Raw genomic sequence first — 27,669 nt, 5'->3', positions numbered from 1 at the left:
ATCCGTACCTCGGAACTTTGTTGTTTAGACGAGACGCCATAAGGTCTATCTCCGGTAGACCCCATCTGTTCACCAGTGTCTGAAACACTTCTGGGTGTAGTGCCCATTCGGTTTCCTAAATGGTGTGCCAACTGAGAAAATCTGCTTCCCAATTTAGTACACCCGGGACAAATACTGCTGACAATGCTGGGAGATGGAGTTCTGCCCATTTTAGAATGGGGGTTACTTCCTCCATCAGACTCTTGCTGTGAGTTCCTCCTTGATGATTGAGGTATGCTACTGCCGTCGCATTGTCTGAGCGGATCTGGACTGGTCTTCCTTGTAGATTGTCCTCTGCCTCAACCAGAGCCAAGTAAATGGCTCTTATTTCTAACAGCTTTATCGGCAGGCGACTTTCCCTTGCGGTCCATTTTCCCTGGAACCATAGGCTTCCGAGTACCGCCCCCAAGCCTTGCAGGCTGGCGTCTGTTGTCAGGACTTGCCACTCTTTTATCCAAAAGGGTCTCCCCTTGTTTAAATGGTCTGTCTGTAGCCACCATGCTAGAGACCTTTTTACATTTACTGGAATCTTTATCATCTGCTTCTTTATCGTTTGATGATTTCCGTTCCATTTGGTCAAAATGAGATGCTGCAACGGTCTGGAGTGGAATTGCGCATATTCCACCATGTCGAAGGTTGATACCATCAGACCCAACAGTCGCATTGCTGCATGGACTGACATTGTCTGGGCTTGCAACACTTCCTGAGCCATGACCTGCACCTTAACTATTTTCTTCTCTGGTAAGAGAACTCTCTGTAGGTCTGAATCCAATATGGCTCCCAAATGAACCATCCGCTGTGACGAATTCAGGGACGACTTCTCCCAATTTATGAGCCACCCGTGTCTCTGTAAACAAACTATCGTCTGTTGGAGATGGCTCAACAGTAAATCTTGCAACTGTGCTAAGATTAATAGGTCGTCTAGGTATGGGAACATTCTTATCCCTTGCTTGCGCAGACAAGCTGCCATAACCACCATGATCTTGGCAAACACCCTGGGTGCCGTAGCTAGCCCGAAGGGCAGAGCCCGGAACTGGAAGTGTTCCTTGAGGATGGCAAACCTGAGGTAACACTGATGTGATGGTGCTATAGGCACATGTAGGTAAGCATCCCGTACATCCAGAGACACCATATAGTCTCCCGGTTCCATAGCCAACATTATGGAGCGTAACGTCTCCATGTGGAACTTCGGGATCCATATGTAGTTGTTCAACATCTTCAGATTTAGAATTGGTCGATATGACCCATTTGGTTTCTGGATTAGAAACAGATTGGAGTAATACCCCTGTCCCTTTTGTGATGGAGGTACTGGGACAATCACACCCGACTGCAGTAATTTTTGGACTGCTTCTTGCAGGGCATTGGCCTTCGACTCTATACGAGACGGGCTGGTGCAAAAAAATCTTTGAGGAGGCTGCCTCCTGAATGGGAACCCATACCCCTGAGATACTACCTTCTGCACCCAGGCATCTGCTGTTGACTGTTGCCATATGTGTGCAAACTGCAGGAGTCAGCCCCCAACCCTGGAATCCTCCAGGCGGAGGCCCGTCTCTTCAGGCTGAGGGTTTCTGTTCAGGTTTGGAAGCTGGCTTTTTGCTAGCCCACTGCTTCCTACCCCTGGATTTAAACTGGGGTTGTTTAGGCTCCTCTTTAGCTTTCGCTTTGCTTTGCCAGCGAAATGAGCGAAATTTTAAACCCTTGGATTTAGGGTTATAGGTAGCCGGAAATCTGACCTTTTTCGATTCAGCCTCTGATTCTAGGATATCCGATAAAGGTTTTCCAAATAATATATTACCCACGAAAGGCAATGCTTCCAATTCTTTCTTGGACTCCGCATCTGCCTTCCAGGTCCGTAGCCAAACTGCTCTGCGAGCGACTACTGTCAAGGCTGAAGCTTTAGAAGCAACAGTGCCTACATCAATTGCTGCTTCTTCTAAATACTGGGCAGATTGTCTTAAACGGCAAAGATGATCTTCTTGCTCCCTAGTAAGAGAGGGGATGTCATTCTCTAGTTCCTCTATCCATTTGCCCATTGCATTTGCTACCCAGGCCGAAGCCATAGCAGGTCTTACCACTGCTCCTACAAGAGAAAAAATATTTTTCAATAGGCTCTCTACCCTTCTGTCTGTGACATCACTCAATGAGGTAGATGACAGTGGTAAAGCAGATTTATGCACGAGTCGCAGAACATGTGCATCTACTTTTGGAGGAACTTCTCTCTTCGAACAATCCACAGCAGGAAATGGATAATAAGAATCCCATCTCTTAGGAATCTTATACTTTTTACTGGGCGCTGCCCAAGACTCATCCATCATTTCCGTCAACTCAGCTGACGCTGGAAATTCAGCTTTCACTGATTTTGTTTGTTTGAATACAGGTGCTTTTGCTTTTAACGCTGTCTTGGCTGGCTCTTCCAGAGAAAGCACAGCCTTCACTGCATTAATAAGTTCAGCTACATCTTCTGAACTAAAGCTCCCTGCCCCTTGGTTGCTTGTAGAAGCTACTGGAACCAAACCATAGGAAGGGAGCTGCATGTATGGGTTCATAGTGTAACCTAACCCTTGAGGTGGTGCTACCGGAGCTAACCTGTCCGCTATTGAAGACAGAGTCTTTGCGAACATATTCCATGGTGGCTCTACTGGAGGTTGAACTAACTCCTGTTTTTTACTTCGCTGAAAAGCGAAAACAGTTTGCACACAAACCCTCATAAGTGACCAATTCATTCATATCAATTACCCCTGACTTACAAGATAAGCATGTTAGGGCTATGGGAGTGCTTGACAAATTCTCCTCATCACTTTTGCCGCTCACAGACATTTTATCTGATATTGACTACACAATTTTGTGACTGAAAAACACCCTATAATCAGTATATAGAGGTGAAATCAATCTGACCACAGTACACCTGATTTGAGGGTCAGAACAGGACTGACAGTACACAGAAAAGTCAGCACGCATACTAGCAGTCAGTCACATGTTAAAGCATTAGACATTGTCATATGATAATACAACCTCCATAATAACTTATACATAAGTAGGAAAATTGTACTTCTGTTTAACTGGTTCTTTTTTTCAACATAACATGCAGAAAACACAGTAATATACAGGTCTCATATGCAATAGGTACTAAAAATTAACAATGCATACTAAGAAGTAGAAGGAATTTTTAGTACTGTATACCCTGCCTCCGGAGAGCGGGATACAGGGAGACTCACCACACTTCCATATCCAAGCAAAGACGCTCGTAAGACGCTGAGTGGATTCAGACGCTACTGGTGTACACTGCCGCTCTTGGTAACTGATAACGGACACGGACGCTCACTGATGGACACGGACACTGAGCGACTCCACGTGTATGCAGACGCTAAAGGCCTGCGACTCGGTCTGGGCGGGTTTATATCCAGTGTACACAACCGCAGCGTCTAAGCTGCGACAGAGTACCCTCGTGGTAGCGTCTGAGCCGAAAGTGAGGTCATTCAGTTCATGAAACGAGAGACACGCGGGAACTGGCCATGAACTCGGAGGAGGGACGGCCAGGAGAGCGTCTGAAACCCCCTGTTGACTTAAACTCCCAGGATCGCGGCCTCACCTTGTCCTGGCGCCTATGATCCCCAGAGCGTAGCGCTGTCACACCGAGATGTGCGGCGCATCAACACACTGTTTGTAGTCTCCACCAAATCAGTGTAGCTGTGTCCTGACCCCTCTAGTAAGAGGAAGTCCATAGACTCACCGTCTCTCCATGCTCCGGCCACAGCCTGGTTACGTCTGCTGGACCTGCTAGAACATCCGACACAGACGCCCGTCGAGACAGCACTGATACCCGAAGGTGAGCGTTGTTGCTACCCGGTGGGGAGTTGTTGGAGCGACTCTTTCTAATATGCGTTTAAGACGCTGTTAAGAGAAGTCGCTCAAAAAACCAAAACAGTGAGTCTATAAAAATAAATTAATGAAAACTTAAGGCTGCTTTCACAGCGGCCCTGTGACAATGCGGCTTCCTGCCGCACCAAGCAAAAAACTGATCTGACTGAGTCAGTGGGCGGGACTATATAGTGGAGGCCCCAATGCATCCTGGGAGGCCAGAAAGCTTGTGACCGTGTTGGTGCCATTTTCGCTGTCGCTCGACAATATCCCAATGTTATCCTGTGGATAATCCTGTGGACCCAGCCAGAGAAATCAGAAGTAGATTAAAGGCATGACTGCAGTGTCAGTAGACATTATAAAGTGGGCGTATCAGTCCTTGTATATTCAGACGGACAGGGAAGGGCATTGTCTCTGAACTCACCTCCTCCCCCTGACTCTTATCCCTCCCCTGAGAGACTAATTTTTTCAGACAAAGAGGCCAACACAGTATGTAAATGATGGGCTGATACCACAGTCGCTTTGGTTGGGGGAGGGCCAGAGTGAATGTACATTAAACATTACAGTACTGTGCTACGGATTTGCGTGTCAGGCTCCCTGACAGTTAGTAATGGAAACAGGTCTTTTCCTGTGTGCATAATTCTATTGAATGTAATGTTCTATATATGAATGTTATAAAAAAAATAATGAATAATGTGTCAAGAAGAAAAAAAACAAAAAACAAAGGCATTTGCACTTTGGGAATCGAACCCAGGACTCTGAGCATGGGGTGCAGGACACTTCACCGCTTGGCCACGACGCCTGGTGATAAGAGACACTGGGCCTAATTCAGAGTTGATCGCAGCAGCAAATATGTTAGCAGTTGGGCAAAACCATGTGCACTACAGGAGGGGCAGATATAACATGTGCAGAAAGAGTTAGATTTGGGTGGGTTATTTTGTTTCTGTGCAGAGAGACGTGAGCATGTCATCAGTGCCTGGGAGGAGCTGTGCGATACCGCTGCAGCTCCCCCTTCCCCACACGTTCAACCAGCTGCCAGCTGAGCCGTCTCTTTGAATATGAGAAGGCGGCATGCAGTGTCACGGACATCGATCCTCCGACCCCCCCAAAAAAAATTATATATATGGGTGCGGCACTCAAGCTGAATAATCAGAAAAGAAGATCAAATAGCAGCCTGCTTTGTCAACGTTTCAATTTATCTCGCCAAATTGTCATCATTTTTTTTTTTCCTGATGACAATTTGACGAGATAAATTGAAACATTGACAAAGCAAGCTGCTGTTTGATCTTCTTTTCTGAGTATTCAGAGCGCTTTGTTGATTATTTTCAGTGAAGGCACCAGCACAGTTATATATATGTATGTGTAAAAAATAGAAGTAATCAGCGCCTAATAATGCCTAGAAAATGACGGTGGGGACATAGAATGATATTAAGTGAAAAAAATGGGACAAGCACTTATCTCACATAGGAATCTTCGGTCCTCAGACCAATATCATCACAGTAATATGCAAAAGAGAAAAAGAAACAACCAATAGTGTGTACCGTTTAAACCTATATGTACTTATAGCATTTTTCTACTTAGTGAGTGTTAATTGGAAATGCTCCCAGAATATCACACTCCACAATAGCGTAGTAGAAAGATAATTTTTCACATTTAATTAAGTACATAAAATATATCCACGGTTTAAAACGAGCAGGTATCGCACGTACAAGAAACAAATGATATAGAAGCTTATCTGTCCATAAAAATAGGGTCCAGGATATCTCCCTTCACATTTACTTTAGTACATAAATTAGACCACGGTTTAAAATGAGCAGGTATCACACGTACAAGAAACAATAGATATAAAAGCTTATCTGTCCATCAAAAGAGGGTCCAGGGTAACTCCCGACGCGTTTCGTCCCAATGCAAAGGACTTCATCAAGGGGTATATACACACACATACACATACACACACACAGTATAGAAATAGTGGCACTCACAGACTCTTCATAGCCCAGAAATGAAGACTCACAGGCGCCCGCAGGCTACTCTGACATTTTTCTTTATATTAACATTCGTCATGGATACTCTGACAAAGGTTATTATAGAGCGAAATGTTAAGAGTAGCCTACGGGCGCCTGTGGGTCTTCATTTCTGGGATATGAAGAGTCTGTGAGTGCCACCATTTCTATACTGCATTTAAATGACTGTTGGAAGGCACCACATCAGGTTACAGAGTGCACACTACCTCAGTCTCCTCCCCCTTATGCTTGGCTCCACTCGCTCTTTAGAAACCCCCCTACACAAATCCTGCGTTTGCCCCTGACCCATACAAATAGGCATGAAAGTAGGAAAATAGACAAATGATGTAAAAATGCTATTTTTTTTTATATCTGTGCCTGCATATTTCAAGCTTCGATCATGTGTTACCCATTTGACTTCTGTATACAGTATTTGGGTGGAATTCTGTTTCAGCACTTGTATAAATATTAAACACATATGAATATGTACAGTACGTTAGGCAAAGAAAATGACTGTTTTCATAGGGAGAGACACCGCTGATATTGCTTTGTATAAATATTTATTACTTCTACGTTAAATGCAAAATAATTGCTTGACAGTTATACTGCAAAGCAGTGTGGAATTCACTGGTAACTTATGAGTCTATAAGCTTACTGAGGACATATGAGGTACTTTATGACACATTTCACATTTGCTAGAAAATAATGGCAGTAACTGAAATCTGTAATCTCTGAATGTTGCTATTAAAAGAGATGGATAAACAGTTCACTTGTAATGGGTTTAAAAAAGAAAAAAAAAGAAAGAAAACACATAATACAACAAAATGATGAACAACTGATGTGTTTTATCACACTTTTACCTGGCTGTCCAACTGCATTCAGTCTGACCATGAGATGTCTCTTATGAGGGATGTGAAGATGGACATCGGATAAAACCGTGTCTTTTGTGAATGTAATCTCTTCCATTTCTGCCTGCTCTCCCAGGTTTGCATGTTTCTGTTCCCCAGTGTTATGTGATGGCGTCTAAAAAAAGAAACAAAGAAAGAAATTAAAGAAGTGTGAAGATTTGCAGCATAATCTTTACAATATTCTACAGTTCAGTATTTTATAGAGGATCACAGAAGCGCACCTGTCACTTGTACACCATGTATAAGACAGTTCTGTTTCTGACCCAAGAATTATGGTTTACCCCTCATAACACAGTAATGTCACTAATCACTGTATTGGTTGTATTGTCAGAAATGCTGCGATTAGCTCACAAAATGTCTGCCGCCTTGTGCATAGATAATGGTACAGTTTAACCTAAAATGTCAAATGGCTAAAAAGCAAAAAAAAAACATACACCTTAAAGCATTAAATAATGGTTTGTTTAGTGTCTGTTGGCCACAAACTACAATTATGAGCAATTACCTAGTGATTCCATAAGCTGTGTAAAGTAAATAATTTCTTAGGAAAGTTGTCACAGCCACATTTAGGTCATAATCATGGCAATTCAATTATGACTAAATATGTCTGAGAATAATACAAATGTTTTCTTGGTTTTGAGAATAATCATTTCATTTACATGCAACATAGACATTTTTTTCTGGTAACAGAGTAATACATTTCTGAATTTATGTCACTATATGGGGAGAGGTGAAACAAAAATAGGATTATAATTACCTACCGGTAAATCCTTTTCTCGTAGTCCGTAGAGGATGCTGGGGTCCATATTAGTACCATGGGGGTATAGACGGGTCCACCAGGAGCCATTGGCACTTTAAGAGTTTAATAGTGTGGGCTGGCTCCTCCCTCCATGCCCCTCCCACCAGACTCAGTCTAGAAACTGTGCCCGAGGAGACAACATACTTGAGAGAAGGAATTACACAGACAGTGGCGAGATTCATACCAGCTCACAGAACATACAAAGCCGGCTAACATGCTGGAAAACTCAGCAACAGCTGAAACAGTACTGAAACAGTAAATAACGCAGAACTTACCTAGGAACCAGGCAGTACTGAACTATAAAACCAATGCAGGAAAACGAAGCACTGGGCGGGCGCCCAGCATCCTCTACGGACTACGAGAAAAGGATTACTAGTAGGTAATTAAAATCCTATTTTCTCTTATGTCCTAGAGGATGCTGGGTCCATATTAGTACCATGGGGATGTCCCAAAGTTCCCAGTACGGGAGGGAGAGCGCGGAGGCTCCTGCAACACTGCCTGACCAAACTTTAGGTCATCAGAGGCCAAAGTATCGAACTGGTAAAATTTAGCAAACGTGTTCGAACCAGACCAAGTAGAAGCTTCGGACACTGCAATCCTGCCGTAGAATAAGCATGCTGGATAGTGAACCTGATCCAGCGCGAAATTGACTACTTAGAAGCAGGACACCCAATTTTCTTGGGATCGTAGAGGACAAAGAGAGAGTCAGTCTTTCTATGACGAGCTGTCCTCTTCACATAGATCTTCAAGGCCCTGACAACATCCAAAGCCTTTGAAGCAATTGAGGAGTCAGTAGCCACTGGCACCACAATAGGTTGGTTGATATGGAAAGCCGATACAACCTTAGGCAGGAACTGTGGACGAGTCCTAAGTTCCGCCCTGTCTTCATGGAAGATCAGATAAGGGCTTTTACAAGATAAAGCCCCCAATTCCTACACGCGTCGGGCAGAAGCCAAGGCCAACAAAGTGACCGCCTTCCACGTGAGAAACTTGATGTCAGCCTCCAGTAGGGGCTCAAACCAAGCTGATTGTAGGAACTGCAAAACTACATCTAAATCCCAGGGTGCCGTTGGCGCCACAAAGGGAGGCTGGATGTGCAGAACTACTTTCATAAAGGTCTGAACTTCAGGGAGGACAGCCAATTGTTTTTGAAAAAAGATGGACAAAGCAGAGATCTGGACCTTGATGGATCCTAATCTCAGGCAATATCCACTCCGGCCTGCAGGAAAAGGAGAAAACGTCCAAGTTGAAACTCCACCGCAGGAGATTTTCTTGATTCACACCAAGAAACATATTTTTCCAAATACAGTGGTAATGTTTAGACGTTACCCCCTTCCTAGCCTGAATCAGGGTAGGAATGACTTCACTCGGGATACCTTTCCGAGCTAAGATCTGGCGCTCAACCGGCATGCCGTCAAATGTAGCCGTGGTAAGTCTTGCAGTAGCAGAACCTCCCGAAGAAGCAAAGGCCTTGGATCCTCCAGCAGAAGATCCAGTAGATCCGCGTACCAAGCCCTCCTTGGCCAGTCCGGAGCAATGAGGATTGCCAGAACCCTTGCCCTTCTTACCAGCTGAAGAACCTTTGGAATCAGAGGAAGTGGAGGAAACACATACACTGACGGGAGCACCCACGGAGTTACCAGTGCGTCCACCGCCACTGACTGTGGGTCTCTTGACCGGGAACAATACCTCCCCAGCTTCATGTTGAGGCGGGAGGCCATCATGTCTATGTGAGGAACCCCCCACCAACCGGCTACCTCCTCGAACACCTCTGACTTGAAGAAACGGCGAGGTGGGGGATCTTGAAACTCCAGCCTGTACCCCCTGGCCACTATATCCAGGACCCAGGGGTCCAGGCCAGGCGACACCCAGACGTGGCTGAACTGCTGGAGTCTTGCCCCCACCTGACCTTCCTCCCGGCCTAGTTGTCCACCATCATGCGGAGGATTTAGGGGTATCAGAAGCGGGCTTCTGGGTTTGGGAACCTGCGGGAGCAGGTTTCTTTTTTTTGGCACGACCACCTCTGAAGAAGGTGTTCGAAGGCTTGTTCTTTCTAGACCTCGCAGGCCGAAAGGACTGTGCCGTGGCTGGTGTAAAAGGCTTCTTCGTAGCCGGTGCAGCTGAGGGGAGAAAAGGAGGCTTACCCGCGGTAGCCGTGGCAATCCACGCATCCAGCACCTCCCCAAAGGCAGCCTGACCTGTATAGGATAGGCCCTCCACACTCTTCCTGGATTCCGCGTCCGCAGACCATTGGCGCAGCCAGAGACCCCTGCGAGCTGAGACGGACATGGAACCCAGGTCCTTCATGGAATCTACCAGGAATCCTGCAGAATCCTGAATACGGCGTAAAAATAAATCAACGTCACCTTTATCCATCGTAGTCGATTCCTCCAGCAGAGTGATAGTCCACCTGGCAATAGCTTTTGCAATCCAAGCACAGGCTATAGTAGGCAGCAATATAGCCCTGGAAGCCGTGTAAATGGATTTTAGCGTAGCATCCACCTTGCGATCTGCCGGGTCCTTCAACGCGGTAGATCCCGGGACTGGCAACACCACCTGTTTAGACAGCCTGGAGACAGAGGCGTCGACTATCGGATGGGACTCCCATTTCTTTCTATCTTCCTCTGGGAAGGGAAAAGCAACCAAGACCCACTTAGGGATCTGAAATTTATTTTCTGGAGTTTCCCAGGCTTTTTCAAAGACAGCGTTTAATTCATTGGATGCCGGGAAGGTGAGGGGGGCTTCTTATTATCTGTAAAAAAGGCCTCCTCCACCTGCTCAGGAGCTGTATCAGAAATATGTAAAACATCCCTTACAGCTTCAATCATCAACTGCACCCCCTTAGCAAGTGATGCTGTCCGCCTCGACACATCCCCGTCACCGTCTGCAGTGTCAGAGTTGGTGTCCGTGTCATCCTGCATAAGCACTGCAAGTGCTCGTTTCTGAGAATGTACCGCAGGGGACCCCGAGGAAGCAGTATCAGACCATACCACCATAGAGGATTGTAGGACCTAAGTGGCATGCTCAGTCCTAGCAACCCTATCAGAAATCTGAGAAATAGTCCCCCTCAGAGAGACTAACCATTCTGGCTCTCTAACTGGGATCTGCGCTACAACAGTGCAATCCTGATTACATGGAATGGAGTCTTCCTGGGAAGACAAATCCTCTGCAGCATATGAAACAGTGTCCCTAGACATGTTGTCACACACACCAAACACCCCACAAACACACAGGGTATTTCTGAGACAGAGTTTCCCCCCAAGAATGGCAGAGAGACACAGAGATTGGAGCCAACCCACACACAGCGCTATTAGAGGTATAGGGAGACCCTAACCAGCGCTGTGTCCCTTAATAGGTAACACAGCCTAAATACAGCCTCCCCCCCCCCCCTTCTACAACCCCCTGGTACCGTACAGATAGCTGGAGTTGTTCTGGAGGGACCTGTACATACACTGGCAGTGATTGCAGGCCAAAAAATTGTCGCTGAACGCTGCTGGGTCCGCTCTGAGGAGAAGCTCTGCCCCTTCAATGGCGCTGTCTTCCCGCTCTTGAAGATTATACTGGCCTGAGGAAATTTGTGCTGGCTGAGATCCGCGGACCCCGACAGGCTGGAAATGGTCAGTGCAGGGTCTGTGCTGGCTCAGGGCGCCCCTTACAGCACCGCAGTACCGCTGAGCCGTGCGGGAGCACGGTTAATACCGCGCTCCCACCCTTAAGCTGCCTTTTTCACATGGACCCACCCCCTTGTAAGGGGGGACAGTGACTAACTCGCCATGTTTCAGCACTATGAGGGGGTGGCGGCTGGCTGCTGGGGCGAGCGGTCCCCTGTGGCGGGGCCCGATCTGTCCCCTCTGGAGCTTCATGTCCAGTCAGCGGAGGCAGTGGCTCAAGACCCCGCATAGCGGACACTGCTCCCCCTCTCAGACCCTCGATGCAGGGAGGCTGTTGCCAGCAGGCTCCCTGTAAAATAACAAACTCTATAAAAAAAACTTTTTACTAGAGAAGCTCTGTAGAGCTCCCCTACTATGACCGGCTCCTCCGGGCACATTTTATAAACTGAGTCTGGTGGGAGGGGCATGGACGGAAGAGCCAGCCCACACTATTAAACTCTTAAAGTGCCAATGGCTCCTGGTGGACCCGTCTATACCCCCATGGTACTAATATGGACCCCAGCATCCTCTAGGACGTAAGAGAAAGTATACATTTTTCTATGATTTTGCCAAGTAGAGTCATTGAGCAAAATAATAAAAAACTGTTTATTATCCCCAAACATTATGTGCTGGAAAAGTGAGTAAAAAAACAGACAAAAAAACTAATTAACACTTTGGGGGCATTCAATTGAAGTCAGAAACTGCCGTCTTGTCGGAAGACGCCAGTTTCCGACTTTTTTAGGTCGGACGGGGTTCCAACCTATTCAATCGGGCTGCTTTTTTTCCTACAAGTCCACAAATCAACTTGTCGGAAAACATGTGGATCAGCAGATTATCCATGGATCCCCATGTGTTGTCGGATTGCGCGGCAAAATGTAACAGGTTTTGACCCCGGTTTCCAACAATGTCAATCCGACTTTAAAAACAGTTGGGTTGGCATTGTCAGAAATGGCCAAATACTGTCTTATTTAGCCGCTCATTGAATACTGAGATGTCGATGTCGGATCCTTTCCGTCGGAAAGGATCCGACATCTATTAAATACACCCCTATAAATAAGATTTTACTTACCGGTAAATCTATTTCTCGTAGTCCGTAGTGGATGCTGGGGACTCCGTAAGGACCATGGGGATAGACGGGCACCGCAGGAGACATGGGCACTTTAAGAAAGAATTTAGGTTCTGGTGTGCACTGGCTCCTCCCTCTATGCCCCTCCTCCAGACCTCAGTTAGAGAAACTGTGCCCGGAAGAGCTGACAGTACAAGGAAAGGATTTTGGTAAGGGCAAGATTCATACCAGCCACACCAATCACACCGTATAAAAAGTGAAAACAACCAGTTAACAGTATGATAAACAACAGAGCATCAGGTCAACCCTGATGCAACCATAACATAACCCTTATTGAAGCAATAACTATATACAAGTATTGCAGAAGAATTCCGCACTTGGGACGGGCGCCCAGCATCCACTACGGACTACGAGAAATAGATTTACCGGTAAGTAAAATCTTATTTTCTCTAACGTCCTAGTGGATGCTGGGGACTCCGTAAGGACCATGGGGATTATACCAAAGCTCCCAAACGGGCGGGAGAGTGCGGATGACTCTGCAGCACCAATTGAGCAAACACAAGGTCCTCCTCAGCCAGGGTATCAAACTTGTAGAACTTTGCAAACGTGTTTGAACCTGACCAAGTAGCCGCTCGGCAAAGCTGTAATGCCGAGACGCCTCGGGCAGCCGCCCAAGAAGAGCCCACCTTCCTAGTGGAATGGGCCTTAACTGATTTTGGCAGCGGCGATCCAGCCGCAGAATGAGCTTGCTGAATCGTGTTACAGATCCAGCGAGCAATAGTTTGCTTTGAAGCAGGAGCACCAAGCTTGTTGGAAGCATACAGGATAAACAAAGACTCTGTTTTCCTGACCCTAGCCGTTCTGGCTACATAAACCTTCAAAGCCCTGACCACATCAAGTAACTCGGAATCCTCCAAGTCAGTAGTAGCCACAGGCACCACAATAGGTTGGTTTATATGAAAAGATGAAACCACTTTCGGCAGAAATTGTGGACGGGTCCGCAATTCTGCTCTACCCGCATGGAAAACCAAATAGGGGCTTTTATGTGACAAAGCCGCCAACTCTGACACACGCCTAGCCGAAGCCAAGGCTAATAGCATGACCACCTTCCACGTGAGATATTTCAACTCCACCGTTTTGAGTGGTTCAAACCAGTGGGATTTCAGGAAACTCAACACCACGTTAAGATCCCAAGGTGCCACTGGAGGCACAAAAGGGGGCTGAATATGCAGCACTCCCTTTACAAACGTCTGAACTTCAGGTAGAGAAGTCATCTCTTTTTGAAAGAAAATGGATAGGGCCGAAATCTGGACCTTAATGGAACCCAATTTTAGGCCCAAATTCACTCCGGACTGTAGGAAGTGAAGGAAACGGCCCAGCTGGAATTCCTCCGTAGGAGCATTCCTGGCCTCACACCAAGCAACATATTTTCGCCATATACGGTGATAATGTTGAGCGGTCACGTCCTTCCTAGCCTTTATCAGCATAGGAATGACCTCATCCGGAATGCCTTTCTCTGCTAGGATCCGGCGTTCAACCGCCATGCCGTCAAACGCAGCCGCGGTAAGTCTTGGAACAGACAGGGCCCCTGTTGCAACAAGTCCTGTCTTAGAGGAAGAGGCCACGGGTCCTCTGTGAGCATTTCTTGCAGATCTGGATACCAAGTCCTTCTCGGCCAATCCGGAACAATGAGTATTGTTCCCACTCCTCTTTTTCTTATGATTCTCAGCACCTTGGGTATGAGAGGAAGAGGAGGAAATACATAGACCGACTGGAACACCCACGGTGTCACCAGTGCGTCCACCGCTATCGCCTGAGGGTCTCTTGACCTGGCGCAATACCTCTGTAGCTTTTTGTTGAGGCGGGATGCCATCATGTCCACCTGTGGCAGTTCCCACTGACTTGCAATCTGCGTGAAGACTTCTTGATGAAGTCCTCACTCTCCCGAGTGGAGGTCGTGCCTGCTGAGGAAGTCTGCTTCCCAGTTGTCCACTCCCGGGATGAACACTGCTGACAGTGCGCTTACGTGATTCTCCGTCCAGCGAAGAATTCTGGTGGCTTCCACCATCGCCACCCTGTTCCTTGTGCCGCCTTGTCAGTTTACATGAGCCACAGCGGTGATGTTGTCTGACTGAATCAGAGCCGGTTGGTCGCGAAGCAGGGTCTCCGCTTGACGTAGGGCATTGTATATGGCCCTTAGTTCCAGGATGTTGATGTGAAGGCAAGTCTCCTGACTTGACCACAGACCTTGGAAATTTCTTCCCTGTGTGACTGCCCCCCACCCTCGGAGGCTTGCATCCGTGGTCACCAGGACCCAGTCCTGAATGCCGAAGCTGCGGCCCTCGAGAAGGTGAGCACTCTGCAGCCACCACAGGAGAGACACCCTGGCCCTGGGGGATAGGGTGATTAACCGATGCATCTGAAGATGTGATCCGGACCATTTGTCCAGTAAGTCCCATTGAAAGGTCCTCGCATGGAACCTGCCGAAGGGAATGACCTCGTACGATGCCACCATCTTTCCCAGGACTCGAGTGCAGTGATGCACTGACACCTGTTTTGGTTTTAATAGGTTTCTGACCAGTGTCATGAGTTCCTGAGCTTTCTCTATCGGGAGATAAACCCTTTTCTGGTCTGTGTCCAGAATCATGCTGTTAGGTTCCTGGTGCTCAGAACAAGGGAGATGTTATGAAGTGAGTCCAGAGCACCAGGACGTAATACTGGATTTGGTGAAATGGAACGGGAATAGCCCCTGGCACCCTACCTCCGTTGTTTTACCCGTGTTGTCAATTCACGCTTGCAGGACTATGGTTTCTTGGGCCCATGGCAGCCGCGTTTGAAGGGCGGATTAGGTCTACCCAACTCCGATGCCCCCTCAGGTCTTAAAGAGAGACAAAGCGTGAACTGAGACAGGGTAATAACAAGGGGCCCTCTAACTGAAACAACCAAAGCCAGGGGCTACTAACTAGCCTAAAACTATATGTATGTGCGGCTTGCCGCCAAAGGAAAAGAACAACAAAGGAAATGCTGACCACACGCCGACACAATACTTTTGTGTACCGGCGGTGACAGCATAAGCAGAACCCTCTGCAAAACACCAGTGACAGATACAACCAAGGAATACAGCGGCCTAGGCCGACGGACGCGGCAAAGCCGCTACTCACGGAACCGGTACAAATACTGGCAAACGGACAGGAACCCCCAATGCTGCCGACACAGACTCTCAGAACTGGAGGACAGGCAGATTCCCAAACGACAGACCGGTGGACACCAAGAAGCTAGAAACTCGACCAGGCACAGGCAAAGCCACAGGACTTCAGGACAGGAACGCTTCACGGCAGGACACGGGAACCGACACAGGAATCGACACAGGAAGCAGCTAGTCAGACACTGATTGACAGGAGCCCAGGAACTGGCAGGAACAAGCTCAGAACTCAAACACTCTGGAAGACTGGAAACCTAGAAATATCACCAGCGTCTGTGAATTGCACTCAGCCAGCATATAACAGAGAGGCCTAATTAATTATGTCATGCAGCTGCCCTGTTGTATGACTCCAAACTGACAAGATGCAATTACACAGACTCACCACCGGCAGCAAACAAGAGTATTCTTAAACAGAGCAACGGGAAATCCTGGCCTGCAAGACAACTTATACACATAAAATAGGAATGAACCACTACCTGTGGTTCATAACAGTATCCTCTCCTTAAGGGTGAGCTCCGAGCACCCCATGACACCCACGGGGAACATAAACAGAAGTATAACACAAAATACATAACCAAAATGCAAAATAGGAATGAGCCACAGCCGTGGCTCATAACATTACCCCCCCCCCCTTGAGGAGGGGTAAAAGGACCCCAAAATTCAGACTTTCCAAAACAAGGGATACAAAAAAAAACCTGACACACTGGTCTAACAGAAACAAGCTGGCCGGTGGCCACTGGACGGTGGCCACTGGACACAAGACAAGGGGGGAAAAATATATATATATATTTTTTTTTTATAACAAGGCAAGAGTCAATAATTATTTCTTTTTCTTCTTATTATTTTTACAAAGTTCTTGAGGTCTGACCAAGGTAATTCCCCAAACATTGTCTGAACTGATGGTACCTCCCAGCAAGGCTGGGTTCAAATCAGAGATTGGTTTCTTAACCTTGGGAGCTGACCTTTCAGGCAAAGTACTATTATAAGAAGACAGAAAAGCACATCCTGCAGTCAAAACAACGGGCTGAGACTCTTGTGCCGAGTTTACAGTATTTGGTGGACTCTCAGCAGACAAGACGGGTGACTTAGAGGAACCTGAACCAATTTCTTTGGAACCATATCTTTTAATAACTGCATCACTGAATGCTGGGGGATCCTGAAGAATGGGATCTTCAGCTTTCATTAGGCTGGTCGCCCACTCAAAAGGCTCTCCTTTAAAAGAATATATCAGATAGAGCACTAGGTTCTCTGAAGTGATGCCCAGAAATGGTCTAGACAACAAAATGGTGTAATAGTGTTTGTAAAGCGCCAGAAATTGGACTAAGTCCCCATCAAAGATTATAGATGTTGAGATATCAACAGAGTCAGGATCTGCTTCCTTCCCATCTGACTGACTAGAGTGCTTTGGCTGAGACTTTCTGAACCCCACCTGGGGCAGTGACTTTCTGAACCCCACCTGGGGCAGTGACTTTGAGTGACTTTCTGAACCCCACCCGGGGCAGTGACTTTCTGAACCCCACCCGGGGCAGTGACTTTCTGAACCCCACCCGGGGCAGTGGCCTTCTGAACCCCACCCGGGGCAGTGACTTTCTGAACCCCACCCGGGGCAGTGACTTTCTGAACCCTACCCGGGGCAGTGACCTCCGGGAACCCCACTGGGGCAGTGGCCTCCGGGAACCCCGCTGGGGCAGTGGCCTCCGGGAACCCCGCTGGGGCAGTGGCCTCCGGGAACCCCGCTGGGGTCAGCACCTCGGATTCTTTTACTGGGACCGGACCATCGGCCTCCCTCTCTGAGTCGATAATTATCGAAATTCCTCCCGGGACTATGACTTCCGGGACTTTTGCTGAAGCTATAACCTTCAGAACCTCCACAAATGCTATGCCTCTTAAGTTCTTTCCTGGGGAAGCGACCTCTAGACCCTTCTTTGAGGCTGCGCCTCTCGAGACCCCACTTGGGGATATTACTTCAAAGATCCCTTCTGGGGTTTTACTTCTCGAGTTCCCTTCTAGAACTATGGTTTCAGATACCCTTTCTGGGGTTGCGCTTTTCAAGTCCCTACCTGGGGTAACAGCTTCTGAGACCCCTTCTGGTATGGACACCTGAGCTATAAAATTTGATGTCCCTCTATAACCTAGAGCATCGGGTACCACTCCAGCACTCTGGGCATCGGGTACCGCTCCAGCACTCTGGGCATCGGGTACCGCTCCAGCACTCTGGGCATCGGGTACCGCTCCAGCACTCTGGGCATTGGGTACCGCTCCAGGGGTGTGCAATTCTGCTTGAACAGGAAAATCAAGAGAGGAGAGAAACATTCTCTTTTGATTCCTGAATCTATAATGGGGCTCCCTTGCCCAAGGACCCCAATCATAGGACAGAGAGCTTTTTAGTGTGGGTTGTGTGACAAGTACCTCTGCCACAGTAGAGACAGGAGTAGGTCTTGTATCCTGACTCAACTTGGCCAGAGGGCAAGATTTGTCACCATACTTTGGCTTGCGCAACTCACAGGTCTGCAGATAGAGGCCTAAACCCCCACAATATAGGCATAAGTTTAAGTTTCTGCGACGCAGACGCTCCTCTTCTAAGAGCCTGGGCCGCAGAAAACTTTTAAACCTTTTCTCTTCAATTAAACCAGAGGATTCTCTTGTCACCATACTGTGAGAGATAGATGTACTCTCAACGACTTCTGGCAAGATGAGCAAGATTTTAGTCAGAAGGTTTTGCAGTTGCTTTAAGGATTGCTGCAAAACTTCTAGTCGCTCAGGTTTCAAAGCACTGAAAGCAGAGTTCAGGGCTGAGAGAGATGCCTGCAGGGCTTGCATAGTAGACATAGGAGGATTTAAAACTAGACAAGACAAGGCAAGACTAGACAAGGCAAGACTAGACAAGGCAAGACTAGACAAGACTGAATTTTTAAACTAAACAAAACTGGATTTTTTTAAATACCGGACTGGATTCTGCACACTGAGTTCTAGACAGGACTGGATTTCTAAACACCGGACTGGATTCTGCACACTGAGTTCTAGACAGGACTGGATTCTAAACACCGGACTGGATTCTACACACTGAATTCCAGACAGGACTGGATTCTAAACACCGGACTGGATTCTAGACTAGACACTGGACTGGGCCAAAAAAGAAAAAAGTTTTATTTCTTTTTTGTGGTATGGCTGGTGATAATGTTAGGTTCCTGGTGCTCAGAACAAGGGAGATGTTATGAAGTGAGTCCAGAGCACCTGGAAGACTGGAAACCTAGAAATATCACCAGCGTCTGTGAATTGCACTCAGCCAGCATATAACAGAGAGGCCTAATTAATTATGTCATGCAGCTGTCCTGTTGCATGACTCCAAACTGACAAGATGCAATTAGCAGCCAGGTGAGGCTGAACACATGGGAACAAGCTGTAATTACACAGACTCACCACCGGCAGCAAACAAGAGTATTCGTAAACAGAGCAACGGGAAATCCTGGCCTGCAAGACAATTTATAAACATAAAATAGGAATGAACCACTACCTGTGATTCATAACAGTATCCTCTCCTTAAGGGTGAGCTCCGAGCACCCCATGACACCCACGGGGAACATAAACAGAAGTATAACACAAAATACATAACCAAAATGCAAAATAGGAATGAGCCACAGCCGTGGCTCATAACACATGCCCAGGAAAGGCAGACGAGTCGTAGGAATCAACTGCGACTTTGGAATATTTAGAATCCAGCCGTGTTGCCGTAACACTTCCAGAGAACGTGCTACGCTGATCAGCAACTGCTCTCTTGACCTCGCTTTTATGAGCAGATCGTCCAAGTATGGGATAATTGTGACCACTTGCTTCCGCAGGAGTACCATCATTTCCGCCATTACCTTGGTAAATATTCTCGGTGCCGTGGAGAGGCCAAACGGCAACGTCTGAAATTGGTAATGACAATCCTGTACCACAAATCTGAGGTACGCCTGATGAGGTGGATAAATGGGGACATGAAGGTATGCATCCTTTATGTCCAGAGACACCATAAAATCCCCCCCTTCCAGGCTTGCGATGACCGCTCTCAGCGATTCCATCTTGAACTTGAACCTTTTCAGGTATATGTTCAGGGATTTTAAATTCAATATGGGTCTGACCGAACCGTCCGGTTTCGGTACTACAAACATGGTCGAATAATAACCCCTTCCTTGTTGAAGGAGGGGAACCTTGACCACCACCTGTTGAAGATACAATTTGTGAATTGCAGTTAACACTATTTCCCTCTCGAGGGGGGAAGCTGGCAGGGCCGATTTGAGGTATCGGTGAGGGGGCATCTCTTCGAATTCCAGCTTGTATCCCTGAGACACAATATCTATTGCCCAGGGATCCAACTGGGAGTGAACCCACTCGTGGCTGAAATTTCGGAGACGCGCCCCCACCGGGCCTAGCTCCGCCTGTGGAGCCCCAGCGTCATGCGGTGGATTTTGTGGAAGCCGGGGAGGACTTCTGTTCCTGGGAACTAGCTGTGTTGTGCAGCTTCTTTCCTCTGCCCCTGCCCCTGGCAAGAAAGGACGCACCTCGGACTTTCATGCTTTTCTGTGATCGAAAGGACTGCATTTGGTAATACAGTGCTTTCTTAGGTTTTGAGGAAACATATGGCAAAAAATTTGACTTTCCAGCAGTAGCTGTGGAGACCAGGTCCGAGAGACCCTCCCCAAACAATTCCTCACCCTTGTAAGGTAAAACCTCCATGTGCCTTTTTGAGTCGGCATCACCTGTCCATTGCCGAGTCCACAGGACCCTTCTGGCAGAATTCGACATAGCATTTATTCTAGAACCCAGTAGACTAATGTCCCTTTGAGCATCTCTCATATATAGGACAGCGTCTTTTATATGCCCCAGGGTCATCAATATAGTATCCTTGTCTAAGGTATCAAGTTCCTCAGACAGGGTGTCTGTCCATGCTGCTACAGCACTACACACCCAGGCCGACGCGATCGCTGGCCTCACTAAGGTACCTGAATGTGTATAAATGGACTTCAGGGTACCCTCTTGCTTTCTATCCGCAGCATCTTTGAGGGTAGCCGTATCCTGTGACGGCAGGGCTACCCTCTTGGATAAGCGTGTTAAAGCTTTGTCCACCCTAGGGGAGGATTCCCAGTGTAACCTGTCCGTTGGCGGGAAAGGATATGCCATAAGAATCCGTTTGGAAATCTGCAGTTTTTTATCTGGAGATTCCCAAGCCTTTTCACACAACTTATTTAGCTCGTGTGAAGGGGGAAAGGTCACCTCCTGCCTCTTTTCCCCATACATATGAACCCTCTTGTCAGAGACTGGGGTTTCCTCTGTGATGTGCAACACATCCTTAATTGCTATAATCATATAACGGATGGATTTAGCCAATTTTGGCTGTAACTTTGCATCATCGTAATCGACACTGGAATCAGAATCCATGTCGGTATCTGTGTCAACAATTTTGGATAGTGGGCGCTTCTGAGACCCTGACGGCCTCTGCGACATAGGATCAGGCACGGGCTCAGACCCTGACTGTCCTAAGGCTTCAGCTTTTTCCAACCTTTTATGCAAGGAATTAACATTATCATTTAAAACCTTCCACATATCCATCCAATCAGGTGTCGGCGCTGTCGGCGGAGACACCACATTCATTTGCTCCCGCTCTGTTTCCACATAGCCTTCCTCGTCAAACATGTCGACACAAGCGTACCGACACACCACACACACACAGGGAATGCTCTTTTTGAAGACAGTTCCCCCACAAGGCCCTTTGGAGAGACAGAGAGAGAGTATGCCAGCACACACCCCAGCGCTATATAACCCAGGAATAACACAGTAACAATAAGAATTTACTTACCGATAATTCTATTTCTCATAGTCCGTAGTGGATGCTGGGGTCTCCGAAAGGACCATGGGGAATAGCGGCTCCGCAGGAGACTGGGCACAAAGTAAAAGCTTTAGGACTAGCTGGTGTGCACTGGCTCCTCCCCCTATGACCCTCCTCCAAGCCTCAGTTAGGATACTGTGCCCGGACGAGCGTACACAATAAGGAAGGATTTTGAATCCCGGGTAAGACTCATTACCAGCCACACCAATCACACCGTACAACTTGTGATCTGAACCCAGTTAACAGCATGATAACAGAAGGAGCCTCTGAAAAGATGGCTCACAACAACAATAACCCGATTTTTGTAACAATAACTATGTACAAGTAATGCAGACAATCCGCACTTGGGATGGGCGCCCAGCATCCACTACGGACTATGAGAAATAGAATTATCGGTAAGTAAATTCTTATTTTCTCTAACGTCCTAGTGGATGCTGGGGACTCCGAAAGGACCATGGGGATTATACCAAAGCTCCCAAACGGGCGGGAGAGTGCGGATGACTCTGCAGCACCGAATGAGAGAACTCCAGGTCCTCCTCAGCCAGGGTATCAAATTTGTAGAATTTAGCAAACGTGTTTGCCCCTGACCAAGTAGCTGCTCGGCAAAGTTGTAAAGCCGAGACCCCTCGGGCAGCCGCCCAAGATGAGCCCACTTTCCGTGTGGAATGGGCTTTTACAGATTTTGGCTGTGGCAGGCCTGCCACAGAATGTGCAAGCTGAATTGTACTACAAATCCAACGAGCAATCGTCTGCTTAGAAGCAGGAGCACCCAGCTTGTTGGGTGCATACAGGATAAACAGCGAGTCAGATTTTCTGACTCCAGCCCTCCTGGAAACATATATTTTCAGGGCCCTGACTACGTCCAGCAACTTGGAATCCTCCAAGTCCCTAGTAGCCGCAGGCACCACAATAGGTTGGTTTAAGTGAAATGCTGAAAACACCTTAGGGAGAAATTGAGGACGAGTCCTCAATTCCGCCCTGTCCGAATGGAAAATCAGATAAGGGCTTTTACAGGATAAAGCCGCCAATTCTGACACGCGCCTGGCCCAGGCCAGGGCCAACAGCATGACCACTTTCCATGTGAGATATTTTAACTCCACAGATTTAAGTGGTTCAAACCAATGTGACTTTTGGAATCCAAAAAAAAACTACATTGAGATCCCAAAAGGAGGCTGTATATGCAGTACCCCTTTTACAAACGTCTGAACTTCAGGGACTGAAGCTAGTTCTTTTTGGAAGAAAATTGACAGGGACGAAATTTGAACCTTAATGGACCCCAATTTCAGGCCCATAGACACTCCTGTTTGCAGGAAATGTAGGAATCGACCCAGTCGAATTTCCACCGTCGGGCCTTACTGGCCTCGCACCACGCAACATATTTTCGCCAATTGCGGTGATAATGTTTTTGCGGTTACATCCTTCCTGGCTTTGATCAGGATAGGGATGACTTCATCCGGAATGCCCTTTTTCCTTCAGGATCCGGCGTTCAACCGCCATGCCGTCAAACGCAGCCGCGGTAAGTCTTGGAACAGACAGGGTCCTTGCTGGAGCAGGTCCCTTCTTAGAGGTAGAGGCCACGGATCCTCCGTGAGCATCTCTTGAAGTTCCGGTTACCAAGTCCTTCTTGGCCAATCCGGAGCCACGAATATAGTGCTTACTCCTCACCATCTTATCAATCTCAGTACCTTGGGTATGAGAGGCAGAGGAGGAAACACATACCCTGACTGGTACACCCACGGTGTTACCAGAGCGTCTACAGCTATTGCCTGAGGGTCCCTGGACCTGGCACAATACCTGTCGAGTTTTTCCCAACGGTTTATAATCCTGTGGAAGACTTCTGGGTGAACTCCCCACTCTCCCCGGGTGGAGGTCGTGCTGAGGAAGTCTGCTTCCCAGTTGTCCACTCCCGGAATGAATACTGCTGACAGTGCTATCCCATGATTTTCCGCCCAGCGAAGAATCCTTGCAGCTTCTGTCATTGCCCTTCTGCTTCTTGTGCCACCCTGTCTGTTTACGTGGGTGACTGCCGTGATGTTGTCCGACTGGATCAACACCAGCTGTCCTTGAAGCAAAGGTCTTGCTAAGCTTAGAGCATTGTAAATGTCCCTTAGCTTCAGGATATTTATGTGAAGTGATGTCTCCAGGCTTGACCATAAGTCCTGGATATTCCTTCCCTGTGTGACTGCTCCCCAGCCTCGCAGGCTGGCATCCGTGGTTACCAGGACCCAGTCCTGAATGCCGAATCTGCGGCCCTCTAGAAGATGAGCACTCTGCAACCACCACAGGAGGGACACCCTTGTCCTTGGTGACAGGGTTATCCGCTGATGCATCTGAAGATGCGACCCGGACCATTTGTCCAGCAGGTCCCACTGGAAAGTTCTTGCGTGGAATCTGCCGAATGGGATTGCTTCGTAGGAAGCCCCCATTTTACCCAGAACCCTTGTGCATTGATGCACTGAGACTTGGCTCGGTTTGAGGAGGTTCCTGACTAGCTCGGATAACTCCCTGGCTTTCTCCTCCGGGAGAAACACCTTTTTCTGGACTGTGTCCAGGATCATCCCTAGGAACAGAAGACACGTCGACGGAACCAGCTGCGATTTTGGAATATTGAGAATCCAATCGTGCTGCCGCAACACTATCTGAGATAGTGCTACACCGACCTCCAACTGTTCCCTGGATCTTACCCTTATCAGGTGTCAAAGTCAGAAAAATATCACGATGCACACTGCCATATTTGCACCTCATACAGGTCTGCGCTGCGCATGCGTGCGCTCTCCCGTGCGTGCGCATACTCGCTGTTGCGGGCACCCGCGGGCGCGCGGTATGTGCATTTACGGTAGAGTTCATGTGTTCGTAGCGTGCGACTCAATCGTTACATATTTTCACCATATAATGTATTTTGTAGATCATGGTCCCTTTGATAGAATCTGAAAGTTTGGTTAATGTAGAATGTTCATGGACAGGGAAATCCCCCTTTGTTTGATACGAAGGGTCAGACAGGAGTAATACGGTGGTGTTTAGTATCCATCGGAAGAGTATTTAATTAGCAAAGTTCCGGTGTTGGTTTGAAGCTGATTAATCGCTCGTGCGAATAGTTATGGACATAAGAAGTTTATGTCCATTTACTATTATTTGCACTTACTTATCCATGCGGCGGGAAACCTAGTTTCCCACCCACCTGAGCAGTTGGAAATCGTCACAGCCCACCTGTATGAATCAACCTATGACCTTTTGTTATGATGCGAGGAGGAATTCCTATGTCCAATGAACAATGAGATTGTAGGGACCATTGAATTGTATTGTGTGTGGGGCATAAATAGACAAGCCGATCACATCCAGCTCTCACTCTTCAACGGTTATCATTGCTGAAAATCGGGAGCTGGATGTCCAGAGGCGCATGCGATCGTTTCCTTTGTGCGTAAGTTTTCTCCGCAATCATATTGTCTTTCTTGTTGTTGTGGGCCATATCTCTCTCTCTCTCTCTCTTCTCCTCTTTCTCTCGTATTCTCTTAAACGTAATAGTATTGTATTGTATTTCATGTGTAGTTATCTGGTTAGGTAGTCTATGTTATATTGTAGTGTATGACTTGTATTGTAATAATTCTTTTGCAAGTATAACATTCATAATATATATATATATTAGGCGTTGGACCCTAAGCACGGTATCTGTGTATTTCTTATAGTGTTAAGTATTCTCAGAGCGTCGGTGACGCTCAAACAGCTTTTAAGTTAATAAGGTTACACTGTGTTGCATCTACACCCTATCTCTACACTAAGGTTTTACAGCATATTACATTGTTTATGGTTTAGATATAAAGGTTTAACATTGTGAGCGTCTGCGCCGCTGGTGATCTCCTCGTGGTCCCGAGCGGCCGCTACGCTATAGCGAATCATTACGTTAGTCTGCAGCCAATAGTGTGCCTGCCTGTGATCTCTTGGCCGTGAGCGAACGTGACGCTTGAGCGTCTCGACCACGGCTAAGCGATTGTTACGCAACGAGCGTACCCTTACGGTACTCCATACGTAAATAGCGTACAGTGTTCTTAGACCTCATAAAGGGTTTTATATAAGATAAATATTTAGCTTTATCAATTGGCAGCTCGTCCTGTCCTTCACATATCTCTGCTAGGTAATTTCAGCAGACATTATCCATCAGCAAAGGGCGGGAGATCATATTCTTCGCAGTGCTGACGGGATAAGCGTCTGCTTCGCTTAGTAAAGGGTGCTGAAGGAATCCGGAACCGGAGGTAAGAACAACATAGTGTCTTTTAAAACTGTTTATTTCTGTCTTGCGTACACACGCACATATCTGCATTTCTTTTTCATTCGTGTATTTTCATATATCACTCTCCTGTTTGCCATTTTATAATTGATAAAACGTGCTAAGAGAGATTTGTCGCTATTTCATAGTTAAAGTGTAAAAGTAATGCATTAAGGGATAAAGTGTAAAGCACACACAGCTCTACCTAAAGGTAAAAGGAGAGATTGGTGTGGGGTTCAGTAGAGGATCGAGGATCATCTACATTGATAAACGTGTTAGTTGTGTTACGGTGGACATTGGCTTTGTGTACACGTGTCTCTAACAAAGGGCTGAGACTCGCGTACGCAAAGGCCGACGCACGCAGCGTAAATTACGCAACGGAGCGTCTGGGTACGCCCACGTAACTCAAGTCACACGATAGTGTTGATTTATAAGTAACGCAAAAGGCGATAAATAGCGCAAAAGGCGATAAGTAGCGCATCAGGCGATAAGTAGCGCAAATCTATTTTAAATCCGAAATTTAAATTAACAGATCCTTCTCCAAATTTACAACACATCTGGTCTAAAGAAAAATTTCTGCGCAGAAATAGAAATAGAAACAAAAGTGTGTATGTGATGAGTGAGTGTTTTTAAGTTTTACAATTTTGGGGATTGAACCACAGAAATCATCGAGTTCTCGTGAAGGTACATACGTGTAAGTGACATACATGGTGGCTAGGGAGGCATCTCTGGTTAAACATATATAAAATTTGAGCATTAGAGTGTAGCAGACCAGGAGGTCATACTGTAACAGACCAGGAGGTCAGACCAGGAGGTCGCATAACAGACCAGGAGGTCCAGGTACAGCAGACAAGGAAGTCCGCTATAGAGACAAGGCACAACACCAAAGAAGGGTTGGTGCGACACCCATATAGGAAAATAAAGCTCAGGCTGAAGGAATTCGCAGCTGCCGAATGTCGATTCCACTGGTCGCTCCGTACATAAGATTAGTTGCTTATGTACTGAACGATTGTACCGCACGTAATTGTGTGCATTAGTTAGTAACCTGACCAGTACCATTTGTGTACAAACCCGGTCATAAACGCTATTTGTACATTCTAACGTGATTTGTGTAATTTTTTATTTTAACCAAAAAGGGAAATTCTCTGGTCACTCAGGAATTATCCGACAACCCCACCTTTACTGGAAAGGGTTAATGCTCTTCGGATCACACCCACATGTTCCAGTAAACTCAGGTTAATAGGGGCCCTGGGTCGAGTACGCCAGCACTATATCAGTGTGTGGGCATATTGGTCGGCGTGGGCGAGTGAGTGAGGTGCTCGGTAAACTTCACCGTCAACCTATCTTTGAATATTTTGGTTTTTTGTAAGGGTTCGCTGAAGACCCTGATATAAAGGTCAGAGGTAGAGCAAGCAACACCTGCAAATTATGGGGGCCAGTTGTTCAGGAAGGGGGCGATCAACCTCGGTTCGGGTTGATTCTGTAAACCGACCAGTCGGGTCGGCAAGGTATGTAATGTGTGAAAAATACGGAAGACACACACAAATTTTATGTGATGAATGGGAGAAAATGACTGTACATGACGGGGAGAAATTCCCAAGAGTAGGTAGCTTCAGCCCAGAAGTGTTAATGAATTTAAGGAGAAGGATATGTCTCATTAAATCAGCAAAGAGACGAATCCAACATTATGATTATTTGCAGCTATGGCAACAGGAGGGTGAAATACAGAGAGGATTGGCTCAGGCGGCGGGATCTGGCCCTATCAGAAAACTGATAGCCACGGCCCCGCCGCCACCATACATATCAGGAGAGAAATTGGTTGCGGAGAATGACGCATCAGGGGGTAACAAACAGGCACTTAGCAACTGTATAAATGTTAAGGATAATGTTAATAAGTTAACCCATGCAAGTATTAACCCGTGCAAGTTGTACCCTGTTTTGAACTTTCCCCAGGAGTGTGATCAGGAAGACGAATCGGCAACAATATCGGCGCTCTCTCTAGCAGCCACCATATCAGAAA

At 47.1% G+C, this 27,669-nt stretch overlaps 1 protein-coding gene across 8 annotated transcripts in view; it reads right to left on the bottom strand.

Annotated features, from left to right (window-relative positions):
* The window catches only part of METTL22 (methyltransferase 22, Kin17 lysine), a 748,727-nt gene that overhangs the window by 694,146 nt on the left and 26,912 nt on the right, over window positions 1-27,669 (bottom strand). For all 8 annotated transcript variants that reach the window (XM_063934257.1, XM_063934253.1, XM_063934254.1 and 5 more), the window contains exon 2: window positions 6,761-6,923. In XM_063934257.1, coding sequence (XP_063790327.1) covers window positions 6,761-6,923 — 163 coding nt within the window. The remainder of the gene's footprint in view (window positions 1-6,760; window positions 6,924-27,669) is intronic.

Source organism: Pseudophryne corroboree, chromosome 7, assembly GCF_028390025.1.
Source record: "Pseudophryne corroboree isolate aPseCor3 chromosome 7, aPseCor3.hap2, whole genome shotgun sequence".
Lineage (NCBI taxonomy): Eukaryota > Metazoa > Chordata > Amphibia > Anura > Myobatrachidae > Pseudophryne > Pseudophryne corroboree.
The sequence above is the reverse complement of the archived record's forward strand: the minus strand, read 5'-3'. Positions and strand labels throughout refer to the sequence as shown.